This window comes from Syngnathoides biaculeatus, chromosome 19 (assembly GCF_019802595.1).
Source record: "Syngnathoides biaculeatus isolate LvHL_M chromosome 19, ASM1980259v1, whole genome shotgun sequence".
NCBI lineage: Eukaryota > Metazoa > Chordata > Actinopteri > Syngnathiformes > Syngnathidae > Syngnathoides > Syngnathoides biaculeatus.
Window position 1 is genome coordinate 2,913,687 of NC_084658.1, and position 16,468 is coordinate 2,930,154.

General features: G+C 42.6%; 1 protein-coding gene across 1 annotated transcript in view; it reads right to left on the bottom strand.

The window, feature by feature from the left end:
* Positions 1-16,468, bottom strand: part of ofcc1 (orofacial cleft 1 candidate 1) — a 131,751-nt gene that overhangs the window by 91,381 nt on the left and 23,902 nt on the right. The window contains exons 7-8 of the mRNA XM_061805561.1: positions 14,353-14,444; positions 12,317-12,453 (exon numbers count right to left, since the gene is read on the bottom strand). Coding sequence (XP_061661545.1) covers positions 12,317-12,453; positions 14,353-14,444 — 229 coding nt within the window. The remainder of the gene's footprint in view (positions 1-12,316; positions 12,454-14,352; positions 14,445-16,468) is intronic.

Genomic DNA, 16,468 nt, shown 5'->3' on the forward strand with positions numbered 1-16,468 from the left:
AATACACATAAATGAGTTTCACTGACAAAATGGTAGCTCAGTGGCAGGCATTTGGGATGTTGTTAAAGAAGATTAATGGAATTGTGGCACAGCCACTGTATATCATTGTGTAATTAAAACAAAATAACCATGTATTGGTGAATGATCACAATTATTTGGAGTTTAGGGGGAAAAGGAGAGCATAATCAAAGCAATAAAAAATATATATTGCACTTAATTAGGAATTGTGTTTTGACTTATAATTGGTTTCTAAGTTTTACAATGTGAGGGAGGTACAGTGAAGCACGAGAACTTAGTCAATGCAAAATAACGTGTGTAATTCCCTCCGCAAGCATGACAAAAGTAATTTTCTTGAACAGGTTTATTGAAGACATTCCAATCGCACTGTGAAAACTGTACAAAAAAATAATGACAGGTCAAAAGCTATTCACGTAAAAGAAAAATGAACAACATGACTAGACAACTTGACATGGTGAAATGAAACGGAAGAAAAATACCTCATTGGCCACTGCCATAAAAGAGCGAATTGAAAGGTTCCCGATCTGTGAGGTAACTTCAAATGTCCTGTCATCTCAGTGCCCATGCATCAAGTCACACAAAATGCCTTCGTGAACGCAAGCTATAGCTCCTTCTCGTCAACTTCCAAGTCTTGAACTAACCACACGGAAGCAACAATCAGACATAAAAAAGTGCAAATGGGTGCTTCTGCTGCTGGATATGTTGTAGAAGGGATAACAGACCAGACGTATTGCAGAGGAAATAGTGTCAACCTCACCAATAATTACTCTATGTGCTATTGCAACCATGGTTATTCCTTGAGGAGGCCCAACTTCAGGTTCCTCTTGGCCTTCAGTTCGTTTCTCTTTGATTTGTTTTGGTTTCTTGTCTGTTTTGACTCTGTTCTCAGGCAAGCAGGTAGGGTGCCGCTTGTGGCACATGTCACACTCACTTCTACTGCTGCATTGGGTTGAGTGGTGACCAGGCTTGAGACAACCAAAACAAAACTTTTCTTTGATAAAGGTTCTTCTTTCTTCATCTTCCATGTGACCTTTCTTTCTAAAAAGGACACGTCATGACATCCCTTTCATTCAAGGTTGTGGCCAGGACCTACCTTTACTCCCACAATCTTGTTCCCTTTTTCCTCTTGGGTAGTCCACTTCACCTTTATTGCAATGAGGTGATAGACAATCTGGACTTTTTTCATTAGGAATGTGACAAACTGAATAAAGGTGGGAAAATGGGCACTTTGTTCTTCCATTTTCACAGACATTCTATTCCACCTAGCCATTATCTAGTGTGGCAACTTGGATAAAATCTTCCTGTTCTTGTTGTAATCATTCAATATTTCCAGAGGCTTTCCGTGGGTCATCGTGGCCACACAACTGCAGAGGAAATCTGTGACACTTCTCCACTCGAGTCTTTCTCTAAGTCCTATTTTGGGGTACTTCTGGAGTGTGTATGTATTACTGTGCAATTAGGAAGGGGTTTCGATATCTCTCATTTAGGAGGTTCAATGCTGCAACACAGGCAGATGGTCTCCCATGTAGGAAATACCTTTCAAGTGATTTCCTTGCTTCTCCATCCACATAGCCATGGAGGTAGTAGATCTTATCATTCTCATGGACATTTTTCTGGTTGATCAGAGTTTGGAATGAGAGTTTCCAGACACTGTACATCAACAGATGCCCTTAGAATACTACAGGTTCAGGGATTGGGATTCCACTGGTACTCTGTGCATCTGCTAGCACTTTGACTAGATCTTTTGTACTTTCATTTTTGGAGGAAATCGCGGTCTTGGGTGGAGAAAGCACAAATGAGAATGGAGTACTTTTGGTAGCAAACACTTGCTTGACGGTTCTCAACTAACCATCCATGAAGTCTTCTTTATTGTCTTCTGAGATCATCACTAAATTGTACACTTCTATTCTCGCTTGTGCTGCACTCATCTCCAACTGCGGTATATTTCTTTTCCTTTCATCAAGGAGCTTCATTTTCGCTTCCTCATCTTATAGCTTGATTCTGTTTACAATCTTCAACTTATCATTCTAAATGACAGTTTACAGCTGCTGCTTCTTCGTCAAATGGGTTGATCATTGATTCTTCTTCCAAGTGCTGTATTTCTTTTTCTTGTGACACTTTCAGAACAGCGAAGCTTGTAGCAGCTTTGTGTCATCTCTCAATAGACCCATTTGTATATAGGAAGGTCCTTCTTGAGCCAGAGATGAAAGAAATGACATGAGAGTTGAACAATGAATCTACCTCAGGCCACTCCACCTATCAATCCATCCGCGAGAGTGCTGGAGCCTATTCCATCTATAAAATGGCAGGAGGCAGGGTACATCCTGATCTAGCTGCCAGCCAATCGCAAGGCACATGGGGACAGACAACAGTCGTACTCATAATTACATCTATGGAAAATTTAGAGTGTCCAATTAATGCATGTTTTTGGAATGTGGGAGGAAACCGGGGTGCTTGGAGAAAGCCCACGCAGACACGGGGGAGAAGATGCAAACTCCACACAGGCGGGGCTGGGATTAAACCCGGGTCCTCAGAACTATGAGGCCAACGTTTTACAGCTGCGCCACCGTGCCTCGGGACTCTCATCATCTTAAATTGTTTATCCACCCAGCTGTCTTCAGGTTCTGTTGGCGGTGAAGTTTTATACTTCGATTCAACTCTACGGCGGGTTTCCTGATGGGGCTGTTCGATTCAGAATCATGTAGGCTTAATATTAGCCTAATGTTCATTCAGGAAAAGGACAGCATATTTTCCAAACATTGAAAGAGTAGAAAGGCAAGGATGCTGGGAATGAAGAATTTATTTCTAGCAAAGGCTACCTGCACATGCTTGCTCTCGCTTCTCGTAAAGTGAATAATGCTTCTGTTGACATGTTTTCTTGTTTTTTTTTCTGAAAAAAAATTAGAAGCAGTCACTTCTGAATATTTTCTACGGGACTGTATTTTTCTTTTTTGTGGATAATCAGTTGTTTCATCATTACGTGAGGATGGCCTGCTAATTGATACAAGCCTGGTTTTAGTAACAACACCAGCCTCCAAGACGCCTCCCTTCTCTACTGAAGACTATCATGGAATACTGCAGAGGATTTCAATTCTAGAATTGAAAATCTGCCGTCTTGTAGTCTATGTAGATGTAAATGGCCTGTCCAGGAATAAAACCACTCTATTGATGACTCAAAACGGTGTGCTAACAGACAGTTACTTAGCTCAACAACGGGGACAGATATGAACTGTGGAAATAATAATGGATCCTGCAGCAGTTCTCCATAGAATTTACTGTGAGCAAAGCCCAAAGATATGGGACATCTAGAAAAGAGGTCACAACAACACCAGCAGATTACCAAGGAATCCGGCTGGCCTGCGTTGCGGGCTGCCTCAACCTCGAGTGAGCGGCCATGGAAAGTCATTACAGCGAAGAGCAAGAAAAAAAGAATGCGAGTCAATGCAAAACACTGACATCAGAATTACAAATAAATTTGAGCCACTTTTAAAAGACCCTGGCTAAGAATGCTCATCCCCCACCATCACTGAAAAGTATGAAATTAAATAATCCAAGAAAAAATTAGGACCCCGAACATTAATAGTTGGTGATGGAGCCGTCAAGGATGTGAAGCACTTTTTCAGTGAGAAGAACACCAAAGTACTGCACTGTATTTTACTATTGAAACAGTGTCTCGTGGCACTCCCACAACCCTTGTGAGGATAAATGGCTCAGAAAATCAATGGATGGATGGATGGATGGATGGATGGCAATAGCTCAGCACAGCCTCCCCTCTTTCTTTGTCATCCACCTCTCACAGAAATGGTCAGTACAGCATCTTTTTTATTTTTTATTTTCATGTATTTTAGTTTTTTTAAACAAACTAGTTTGGCATTAATTTTGACTTTAACGGTGAAATCTGACTTCCAAGGGAAATTCGGGTTATGGAGCCAGCGTAGGAGTGGATCTCATTTGTAGATCGGGGACTTCCTGCATATGTGTGACCGTGAAATATGAATTGCTTTGCCTTGAAGCTGACAGGACCACAGCAAATCTGGACACAGAAGTCCCTGCCCTGTGTGCCTGGCCAGCGGTAGCCATGGGGGCCTCCTCTTTCTTTCTCTCAAGCACACAAATATTCCTGCCCCTTCCGTATAAGAGCATGACCCAGAGGTGAACAACATTGCCATCCGCCCACCTCTTCTAGCAGCATTACATCAAAATTGATTGACCCCCTGGTCTGCTTTGTGATTTCAAGTTGTAGCATGCACAGGACTGAGAGGTTGTGAGTAGCTTTTGTTTGATTTTAGGTGTGAATTTGTGATATTTCCTTACAGATGCCCAAATGCATTTTTACACAAAAGGTTTGGATCCCAGATGGATTCATAAAGTGTCGACATTACTCCTTTACTACTAAACTTACAGATGAACATAAACATGGTGAGGAAGAGAACCACAAATATGTCGCTTTCCAATTGGCTGAGTGAGGGGAAACGTGAAGAGGAACATTGGTCCCCAACGAGAGGAGTTAACTGGGGGAAATTAGGTCAATCCGTTCTCTTTGACTCCACAAGAAGAGCATTTCGCATGTGTGTGTGTTGCACTCCACGTCTATTGCACCTATGTCACTTCAATTTTGTAATACTGCTAAAGTCTGAGTTTGCATATACTGCCCGTGACTGACTTCAACCCAAAATTTCATGGAAAAAATGTGTTTGAGTTGAAGCAGTCATCATCCAAGATTCATGAATAATGGGTAGCATTTTCATTTAATGTCTTTTTTTTTTTTGGGTGCAGGGGGATGAGTGCGATACAAGCAAAGAAGGATACAATGGTATCGGGGAAAAATGTGCCGATACCCCAAGAACATTAAAATTACCTTAAAGCAACATAGCAATAGATTACTTAATACAGGGAAAGGAATACTTCCTAGGATTTTTTTAGCCAGGTGGAACAGTGATGCACTGTAAAACGTTGGCAACCTGTTGCGGCAGGTAATGGCCCGTCTTAGTTCCCTGCTAGAATCATTCCCTAGTGGGGACGATCCCAGCCCGGTGCCAGTAGCTGCCGCGGAATCCTCCCATCTCTCTTTAAAAATTGCCAAGAGACTCATGGATCAGGAGCAGGACAACGCCTGGCAGGGACACATATCAGGGACACCGACGCTCCTCAAGGTGTTTCTGCTGATGCGGCGGAGCCCATGCAGTTGGGCCGCCTTCGCCTGTCACCCGAGGAACATCTACACTGGCAGAGGGAGGGACTCTGCTTCTCCTGTGGGCAGTCGGGGCACACAGCTGCTAGGTCAAACTTGACTACCGTGAGTCTCAACCTCATCCAGGACAGCTCGTACCAATAACTTCCTCTGGTCACCCTGTGTTCAGGAGGACAGCCACTCATGGTGACTGTTTTCATAAACTCCGGTTCGGATACTAATCTTTTAAATTCACATCTGGTCAAAAGCATGGGTCTCAGGACCCCCGTAATGCATATGCATCGGATGGCAGTTTTCTAGACAAAATGAACCACTGTACTCAGACTCTCACATTGACATTCCCAGACTCTCATTTGGAATGCATCAGCTAAATGTTATTGATGCCAAGAACCATAATATCATCTTGGGGGGGTCCATAGCTGAGAATACATAACTCCCATATCGACTGGTCAACCAGACAAATCTGGTCTTGGGGATCCAATTGCGCACTGATGTGCCTCTCATCCCAGAGGGCAGAGGTGCAAGAAGCGCTCAAACCTCGTGACATGAGCCAGACTTGTCTTCAGTCCCCTCCTGTTACCATGACCTAAAGGAAGTATTTTCCAAGTGCCAGGCCAAGTCGCATCCTCCTCACAGGCCATATGACTGCGCCATTGACTTGCTGCCCGGCTTCACCTCCTCGCGGGATACTATATTCTCTTTCAGGTCCAGAACATCAAGCTATGAAAAATATGTGGAGGAGTTTCTGGCTGCAGGACTTATCCAGCCCTCGTCTTCATCAGCCGGGGCAGGCTTCTTCTTCATGGAAAAGAAGGATAAGAGACTGTGGCCCTACATTGTCTGTCAAGGACTGAACAACATCACAATAAAGAACAGGTAGCCTCTCCCCCTCATTGCCACAGCCATTGAACTCCTGAAGGGGCCAATGTTTTTACCAAGCTGGACTTGAGGAGTGTGTACCATCTAATGGGGATAAGAGAACGGGACGAGTGGAAAATGGCATTCAACACACCCACAGGCCATTATGAATATTTATTGATACCATTTGGACTCACAAATGCACATGCCCTATTTCAGAATTTTGTCAACGATGTTTTAGACTAAATGCTTAACATATATGTTTTTGTGTACTTAAACGACATCCCGATGTTCTCCCCAGACGAAAAATCCCATGTCAGGCACATTCGGGCTGTACTACAGCAGTTGTTCGGTCATGACCTGAATCTCAAGACAGAAAAGTGTGAATTCCACCAACCCTCAGTATCATTCTTAGGCTTAGTCCCGGCAGAGGGGGAGATACGCATGGATCCCCGCAAGGTCAAGGCCAATTTTTCTTTGGCCCACTCCAACTATTCGCAAGGAGGTGCAGAGGTTTATTGGGTTTGCCATCTTCTATTGCAAATTCATTTAGAACTTTAGTCCGGTTGCGGCCCCATTACATTCACTAACCTCACCACACACTTCCTTCGATTGGAACCCAGCATGCCAGGCGGCCTTCCGCAAGCTCAAGCCCAGCTTTACTTCCACTCTGATCCCAATTGGCATTTTGTCGTAGAGGTTGATGCATCGGATTCAGAGATAGGGGTGGTCCTCTCACATAGGAGTCACAAGGATGGAAGTTTACACCCCTGTGCATTTTTATCTAAAAAACTGACTTCAGCAGAACACAACTATGACATAAGAGACTGGGAACTTTTAGCAGTCAAGGCAGCAATGTCTGAATGGAGACATTGGTTAGAGGGGGCTCAGGTTCCATTCTTGATGTTAACTGACCACAAAAACCTGGAATGTCTTAGGTCAGCCAAAAGGCTTAATGCCAGGTAAGTTCGGTGGGCACTCTACACCCACATTCCCAACATAATGTCCTATTGGCCAGGATCCAAAAACAGGAAACCCAATGCGCTGTCGCGCGTGCATGATGGGGAGAAAACTGAAAACTACCCCGCGCCTATCCTTCGCCAAGCTTGTTTTGTCTCACTTTTCACCTGGGAAATAGAAACACAAGTTAAAGATGCGCTCAGGACTCTCACAGTCCTGAAGGGTGCCCCGATGACAGGCCGTATGTCGTTCCCCTGCTAGGGTGTAGAGTAATTGACTGGGCCTATACCAACCGTAGTCTTTGCCGCCCGAGCATGGGCAAAACACAATCAATAATCAACGCTTTTGGTGGCTGAATAAAAAGACATCAGGGAGTACGTCAACCCGTGTTCAGCTTATGCAGAGAACAAACTCTCCTGGCAACACCGCGCATGGGAATTCGCCCTCTGTCCGTGCCACGTTGGCCATGGTCACATATTTTTCTCGACATCATAATGCTACTACGAAACGGGAACTCCAATAAGGCTGCAGCGGACCATAGGATGGCGGCGGCACCAGTTTACAGGGTGGGTCAGCATATCTGGCAGTCAGCGAAAGGTCTTTCACTCCAAGTGGAGTCATGGAAACTGCCAAACTCCCAAATTTGTCGGTCCATTCCAGATTACAAAGATTATAAATCCAGTCACCATCCGATTGAGGCTTCTGAAATCGATGTGGGTCCACCCGGCCTTTCATGTCAGCCTGCTCAAACCTGCTCGGGTGTCTCCATTGGTCCCGCCTGCCAGACCCCTTTTTCCCCCCCATATCGCAGACAAGGGTCCAGTTTACGCTGCGCGCTGGCTCCTGTCATTGCGCCATAAGGGAAGGGGGGTGCAGTAGTTGATTGGGAAGGCTACAGTCCCGAGGAGCGGTCTTGTGTTCCTTCCCGGTTCATTGTTAACCCCTTGGTCATCAGACACTTTCATGCCGCACATCCTGAGGCCCCCGGGCCATCTAGGACCGGCTGTTAGGGGAGGTATTGTCATGGGTGTGTCTTTCCTCAACCCAGTGCGCACCTGCTCCGGTGAGCAGATGCGCCCACCTGCTTCTCATCTCGCTAATTACGGCTGATATATTTCCACGGGTGTGATCTCGTCCTTGCCAGATCATTGTACTCTCATGTCATGTTCCCACAACTCCATGTCGTTGTCCTTGATGCTCTGTGTACCAAACCCTGCCTTGTTGATTACCCTGCCTCTCCACCTAATGATTTGACACTGCTGCTTTTTTGAACTGAATAAATATGCTCTCACAACAGTACCTGATCTCGTGAGTTGTGTATTTTGGATCCAGCCTCGTGTCCTGGTTATGACAAAAGCTTTTTTTGGAATTCGATTTTGGCGACAAATGTAATATGTAATTTGGCCTGCTGGAGCTGAGGGGGCCCTTCTGGTCACCCTAATGCACTCTCGCTCTGCTCTCAGGCTTGGTCTCTCTCTCTCCCTCTCTCTCTCTCTCTATCGCTGTCTCCTGATCAGGGCATGTTATACATATAATTGCTATGAGAATTAGGGGGTATAGTTCAATGTATTTAACGTTTTGATAATTGAACTAATTAGATCTAATTGCTATATGAGAGGTGGCACGGTGGCGCAGCTATAGAGCGTCAGCCTCACATTTCTAAGGATCGGGGTTTAAATTCCGGTCCCGCTTGTGTGGATTTTGCATGTTCTCCAGGTGCCGTTCTTTTCCGGGCACCCCGTTTTCTTCCCAGATCCCAAAAACATGCATTATTTGGAGACTCTAAATTCCCCGTACATATGATTGTGCATGTGACTGTTGTCTGTTTCCATGTGCCCTGCGATTGACTGGCAACCAGTTCACGGTGTACCCCGGCTTCTGCCCGATGACAGCTGGGATAGGTTGCAGAACTGCAGCAACCCTTGTGGGAATAAGCTCAGGAAATGGATGGATGGATGCTATATGAGAATGACTTTGACTAAAATGGGCTTCTCACATACACCACAGTTGTAATAGTGGTAGTAGTAGTTGTTCTTGTATTAGTAGTAGTAGAAGTAAAAGTGTTAAAAAATATTGAGATGTGAATGTTCATTTGTAATCATTATGGACAAATTACTTTAACAACAAATGACTAAATTTGAGTCAGTTTTAATACAATGTTGTTTTAACAAAATGTATGTGCTTTTTCCATCCATCCATTTTTGTATTTTTAAATGCAAAATGGCATCAGCAGTTTACCAGTGTTAGCTCCTAATCCCATGGATAAAGTTTTCTAAATCTGAATTAAGAGGTGGAGGGAGAAGAAGAGTCTCAGGATAATTAAAATGACTAATAATGACTGTCCTGCTTGATGATGCTTCATTATCTTTATCAAACAATGTTCACTAAATTGCAACACCTGTACATTTGAGGAATGACGTAGTTAAGAGCTGCAAGGTCAGAAAATGTAGTGTAGTAATAATATCAGGCGTCCAGATAAAAAGGGGGAAATTATAGCATGTGATTTCTGCTCCATTCTTTATCTCAGAAATAATTTGTAATTATGCATAGAAGTTTCTAAATGTGCAGTATTGAGCCTCTTGGAGCATAATATGACTTTCTTTAAAAAAATAATAATAATGAAAAAAAGTCACCTTTGCCAAAAAAATGAAGAAGAGGAGGCATTTGCTTCTGATCCACACACTTCAATGGAACTAACATGTCTGCCTGATTAATTCCTACAAGCTGCCACTTGTTATACGCTTGACAGACAGTCGATGCATTCCCCCTCGAGTTGTTACGGACGATGAATTTGCACCTGCAGCCAAGAATATTACAAATAAGTGTTCTGTGTTTGTTTTAGTTACAGTGCATACTGTACCACAGAGTCTCTTAAGACAAGCTGCAGTCTCTCATGTTCTTTTTTGCTTCAAGGTGCACACAGATTCCAGTTTACTGGGAATGAATGTGATGTGTGATTCATCTGAACATCCCAAATCAATCCCTTAGTTTGGAAATGTTTGCTTAATAATGCATGAATATTAAGACACCCTATAAAAATCTTAATGAGCTAACTCTCGTGTGACTCAATAGATGGCAGTAATATTCCTCAATCACTTGCAGCATGAATCCCTCACCATAGTGTATGGCAAATGCACACACACTGTACATGTACAGTTGTACACATATGCACACATGAAAACAGATACATCGATGGAATATTAGAAAATATGCAGCTATTACATCACATCATTATTATGCAAGAAAGGTTAAAAGATAAAAAACAAACAATCCCTCCCTCCTGCATCTTTTTTCATCCTCCGGTAATGTGGAGAAGCATTGGTAAAGTCAAACATCACAGCAGGAGGGATGCGTGAGGCAATGACTTTGAGCTTACGGTGTCTTTTATATCCCTGTGAAAGCCAACAGCAGCACTATGTCTTTCTAATGTTCTGATTAGATGGGGTCATAAAACAGCCTATAGCTCAAAGATGGTGTAATATGTTCTCCTGTGAAGATGAAATCAATAGCAACACTTGGACCCAGGACTCCATCCTAGTGCAATCCTCATCAAGAACCGGATGAAAGAAATGTCTTGTGCACAACTTTCAAAAACATTTAATTGTATTTCTTTGCGCGTCAAAGGTTTACTTGGCTGCTGTTTATTTTTTGGGAGTTCGTGTGTCTCTAGACTGTGTCGTAATTTGTTGGCGGGACACCCTGGTAATCCCTCAGTATGCTCACAAAATGTCAGTTTGTAGTCTCTGATCCTGTGTAATATGTGACTAGCAGCTATAAATTACCAACTCACACAAATGAGGAAACAAGGATACAACTTTTAAATCTCCAGGGTAAGCTTTGCCACGAAAGTCCTACTTGCCTTAAGTGTAGTACCTCCTCTTAATTTCGCTGGCTTTCAAAGAAAATGAAAAATACCTGTATGTACTGTACTTTGTTGTTGAAATAGGACATTTTGCTTTCAGCCTCTTTTGACGCAGCATGGGCATACAATTTGAAATTCTAAAGCACTCGCTCTGTTTGTTTTTTTTTCCCCAAATTCCCTTTTTTCTCATTAAAATTAAATGCCGAGAGCTATGATGAACAGGAAAACCTCAGTCACCTAATTTTGATGTCAAAATGGGCCTGGAAAACAACCGATCGTTGCACAAACTTTAAGATGAGAACAGCTTGGAGTGGAATACGAGCATGGTTAAGGCCAAACGAATATGGAGTCCACATTCATTTATATGCAAAATGCCTGAAATGTTATTAAGGAATGAAGAGGGCATCGTCGCCTTTGGTCCAAAAGTGTCACAAAAAGTTTAATGGTCGAATACAGAGTTATGATGAAAATCACAACCCAAAATACCTGCATCTGCTTTTAATGGCAAGACTGTTTTTTCAGTTGCACAAAAAAAATGCATGTAGAAAAAATATTGGGATACCCGATCATCACAACAGTAGTCAAAAATGGAAGCAAATTGTTAATGTCACTTCTAATGACTTTCAATCTTATAGCAAAAAACAACATTTATATTTTTTGGTAGACATTCCAATTTCACCCGTGTTGAATCTAAGTGAGAAAAATACAGTATTTGTACTATTGGTAGCTCATCTGAAAGGTATTTGATGGCGTTGAAGTTATGGCTTTGAACCGCTTTCACACCAAACTTTTTTTCATGTCTTTTTGAACACCGGAACAAATTTTTGCCCAATTTTTTCCCATGAAGTCGGAAGCAGACAATTAAAAGACAGAGATGAGGGGGCCCTATTTTTGTGAACGATGGAAATCTGGCAGCGCAGCAAGTGTGAGCCAGGAGTGCAGTACTCTTGGCTGGTATGGCAACAGACAATTTGACCGGATAAACTTATTAAATACTGAATGAGCTGGAAACACACACACGTAACTTACAATAAATATGTCTGCAGCTCTCAATATCGGTCTGCCTGGGACATGATCAAAATCACTAAAATCCCATGCGCAAAGTATTTAAAGTTGGCCTGAGTAGGCAGAAATTTAGATCAACTTTCTGTTGTCACACTGTGCCTCTGCCAGGGGTATGTCAAATGACACACCATTGGTGCAACAGAACGCCCAGCTTGTCTCAGAGTGCTCGGCCAAATTCACAAACACGTGCTTGAATGGCAATTAGGATATGCTGGCAGATGTGGGGTCTACAAAAACAGATCCGGAATAATTAAAACTTTGGGTCGAATGAGTTGTCTACCACAATCCCTGATTAATTACGATGTTTCAGTTATTTTGTCCGTAATGTGTACGTTTATTTTATGAGCTAAAATGAGACTTACAGCAAGGAGAATGTGTACTTCTCCAACTCCTCCATGTCAAGGTTCTGCACTGAAGGCTGCATCTTTTGTTTGCCTGTGCTGCTGCCGCCGCCGCTCATGCTGGGGCCGCTGCTATTTGTCTTCTTGATTGGCTTCTTCTGTGAAGAGCAGCAATTGGGGAGAACACATGCAGACATCATTTGTAAGCAAAGCAGGAAGCAGTATTTGGAATTTATCTTGAGGGATGCACGCAGTGACAGTGACAGTGACAGCGTGCATGATGCTTTCGGAGTATCTGAAACACTGTGCGATTGATACTAGATGAGAGAAATGGCAAAATCACATATGGCACGCCATCATTCAAGTGGTGTTTGTTTGGGAAATGTGTGCGCAGTGACGGTGATGTTAAATATATGATATCTAAGAACCTACACTTCCTCAACCCCCCATATACAAGACGTTTACTGTCATCATCATAAACACAGTCAAATGGAGTTAGGATGTGGGGCTTTAAATATTTCACCAAGGTACTTGGGAGCAGATATTATTTGTTAAGCCGCCAACATGTTAACGGCTTTCTTTCCCGGCCCTGTCAGCCCTGCGTTGCCCTTGGGTGGGCTTAGTGCCTTTCTGCTTGAAGTTGTGAAATACTCATACTGATGTATGCTAATGAGCTCCACGGTTGCAACCTCTCTCTGTTTCCTTCTTTTTAACCTGCTCTTCTCCTCCATCTCCCTCATTCTTCATCTCTCCTGAGACAAACCAAGGCCCAGGAAGTAGTAAATGAGCAGAGCCCAATAAAACCTCCATTTGTTTTCATAGGGCAATCTTTGCCAAAGAAAGCTTGGATTCCAGAGTGATGATCACAATAAAAAGGTGGAAAGAAGCAAGATAGAAAGGAGTGAGTGAGAGAGAGGAAAAAAATGCAGTGGGCATATGAAGCACACTGTTCTCTGGCATCTCCCTGCAATAAATTTAATGCAATACCTTAAAAGCAGATCTCGTATATAGCTGGATTTCTGCCCTGTGGGCAAAGTGGTCGCCTGGAGAAAATTCATTTTAATTAGGCCTGCACTGCAGGTTGAATGGTTGAAATTTGATCCCTTGTGCTTCCAGTCTGGGGCAGGTTGGAGATCACTTCACTTAATCATTCGACAACTGGGTTCCACACCACAGCATTTGAGAAAGTTAGCAATGTTTGAAAGACCAGGCGGGGATAAAAAGCACCCTCTGTGCAGGCTGCATCAAACTAAAACATCAAAGCATTAAATGAATTTATTTAATAGGATACCATAGATTAATGGCTGTAGAGACATGTACATCAGCAGAGCCAGGATAAAGATGTGCAGGGTTGGCAGACAGAACTTTGAGAGTGCCGCTCCAAGGTTTTAACAACCAAAACAGTAATGTCATCAAACGGCTGGAGCAAAAGCAAGTCATTGTGCAAGTACAACAATTTTCAAAAGTGTGGTGGTTAATATGCAGACTTTGATTCATTTTTCTTAAGTTCTCTGTAGCATAAAAGGAAACATGCTTTGAGAGTTTTCCAGAGGCTACATAAGAAAAGAGGAGGTCAGCCTGGCTTTGGTGATGTCACTGAATTTAGCTCATCATGCAGATCAAAACTGTCTTGGAAGATTCCAAAATAGTTGCTCGTGTGAAATACCATTTGACTATAGTCAAACAATGGCCTGGTGTGTGTACATACGTATGTGCATGCGTGTTTGGGTCTTGGGGGTGAAGCAAGAGGTGGGAAGGGCAAGGCAGGGAAAAGTGGAGAAGGATGCTCATTTCCAGGGTGGGATCACTTTGCCTTAAAAATCTCTCTTACCTTTGAGTGTTTTTTTTTTTTTGTTCTTTTGTACTGTTAGGTCAAGCAGAATGGAGTTTTACTGTGTCACAATGGAGTTTTTAAACAGCAGCTGGGATTTCTTTGTATTACTCAGTATTATAATGGTTATTTATTGAGAATTAGAGTAAATCAGTTGAAGAGAACAAAGTTTTTTGAAGGGAATGAGAAAAGAAGACAAAAGACAAACTACAAATTGTACGCTTACCTTCAAGTGAATGGCATCTTCTTCATTCTTCCTCTGAGGATGTCTCTTGGCTCCTCCATTTCCAGAATTGGCTCCTCGAGAAGGATCCTTACCTGAGTCCCATCAAAAAATAAAAAAAGAACTGCAGGATTAAAAATATTACACATTTGTTCCTTTGTATGATTTTAAAGTCCTGACAACTATTGTAGCTGTCACTATGAAAATGACTAAATAATTTAACATATGACGGCAATATACATTTCTGACGATCAATATTTTGATTGGGTTCTCACATGAAGATTCAAGCTAAAAGTACAATGGTAATACAGCATATTCAAAGAACTTTAAATGCTAATGGTAAATGATACACATACGAGACAGTCACAATTTGCAACTGCTCATAATTTCAAATGCGGACACATTTATCAAACTTTATTGCATGCAATAACAAATTATAAGTAATGTAAAAAAGGAATTAAATAATACATGTTACTATTTGTCTTTCTTTTGGAAAATTACTTTTTGAAGTATCCCCCCATCCTTTTTTCTGTAATCTAAATGGTAGGCTGCCAGATGTGTGTCTCATGCTTGAAGAGTCAGAGATCTGCATTATTTAGCATATTAACATTCAGAGAATTTTAAAACGGGGTTCCTGCATTGCCTGAAGGTTGTAATTAAGTAAACCTTAGCTTTATACATGCAAGATCTCACTATGTGATTTAGCAGCCCCATGAATGGTCACATCTATACAAGACATATGAAATCCTCCTTCTCTCTCCTTTGCAGAAATAACGACATCAGTCCTTGAAACATTAAATAAGGCTACAAATCAGAATTCTTTGACGGTTAAATGTAAGGAAATGTGTGCTCAGTGTTCTGATTTTAGGGAGCCTAAATTCTGATTTTACCCTAACAAAGATGTAGCGCTTAATTATGAGGCTACAAACCATTCGGACTGCTTACTATGGTGACAAGGTTAGATGCTGTGTCTGAAATGCTTTCTATATTTGCACTTTCATGCCATTACAGAACTATTTTAATAACTACTCAAATCTCTAAAAACTGAACATGATGTATGTGAATGTGAGGACAAGATATAAAAACATAGATATGGCCCCCAGTGTGTTATAGTTACAGTATATTTAACATAGAGTAATGATTCCTTGGGCGGCACGGTAAAGCATTGGCCTCACAGTTCTGAGGACCCGGGTTCGATCCCGGCCCCACCTGTGTGGAGTTTGCATGTTCTCCCTGTGCCTGCGTGGGTTTTCTCCAGGCTCCTCCCACATCCCAAAAACATGAAACATTAATTGGACACTCTAAATTGCCCCTCGATGTGATTGTGAGTGTGAATGGTTGTTCATCTGTATGTGCACTGCGATTGGCTGGCAACCAGATCAGGGTCTACCCTGTCTCCTGCCTGTTGACAGCTGGGATAGGCTTCAGCACTCCCCACGACCCTAATGAGGATAAGCGGCAAAGAAAATTGATGGATAATGATTCCTTAATTGCCAAACCTCATATTGCTGATTTCAGAATTACTTCCTGACTTCCTGTTCCCGTTATCCTCACAAGGGTCGCGGGAATGCCGGAGCCTATCCCAGTTATCTTCAAGCAGGAGGCGGGGTACACACTGAACTGGTTGCCAGCAAATTGCATGGCACATAGACACACACACACACACATTCAAACCTACTGAAAATTTAGAGTCTTCGATTAATAGATGTTTTTGGGATGTGGGAGGAAACTGGAGACCCATGTACACATGGGGGTACATGCAAACCCCACACAGGCTGTGCTGGGAATTGAACCCTGGTCCTCAGAACTGTGAGGCGGACGCTGTAACCCAGAAATGTCAAACTCATTTCTGTCACGGGCCACGTTGTTACCAGGTTCATACTCAGTCTGACCAAAAAAATTTAAGGGCTTTTTAGGGGCATTCTTAGGGGCTGACACGAAAAATTTAGGGCTGACACGAAAAATTTAGGGCCATCGTGGGAAATCAGGAGTAGAGTAAGGAAAAAAGACTCTCCCAATGGTGCCATCAACCGTTCTTGGTTCATCAAATGTTCCAGTATCTCAGTACCTGTGACAGTTATCACCTGTCGCCCCTTGTGGTAGTTCTCATTGATATGAC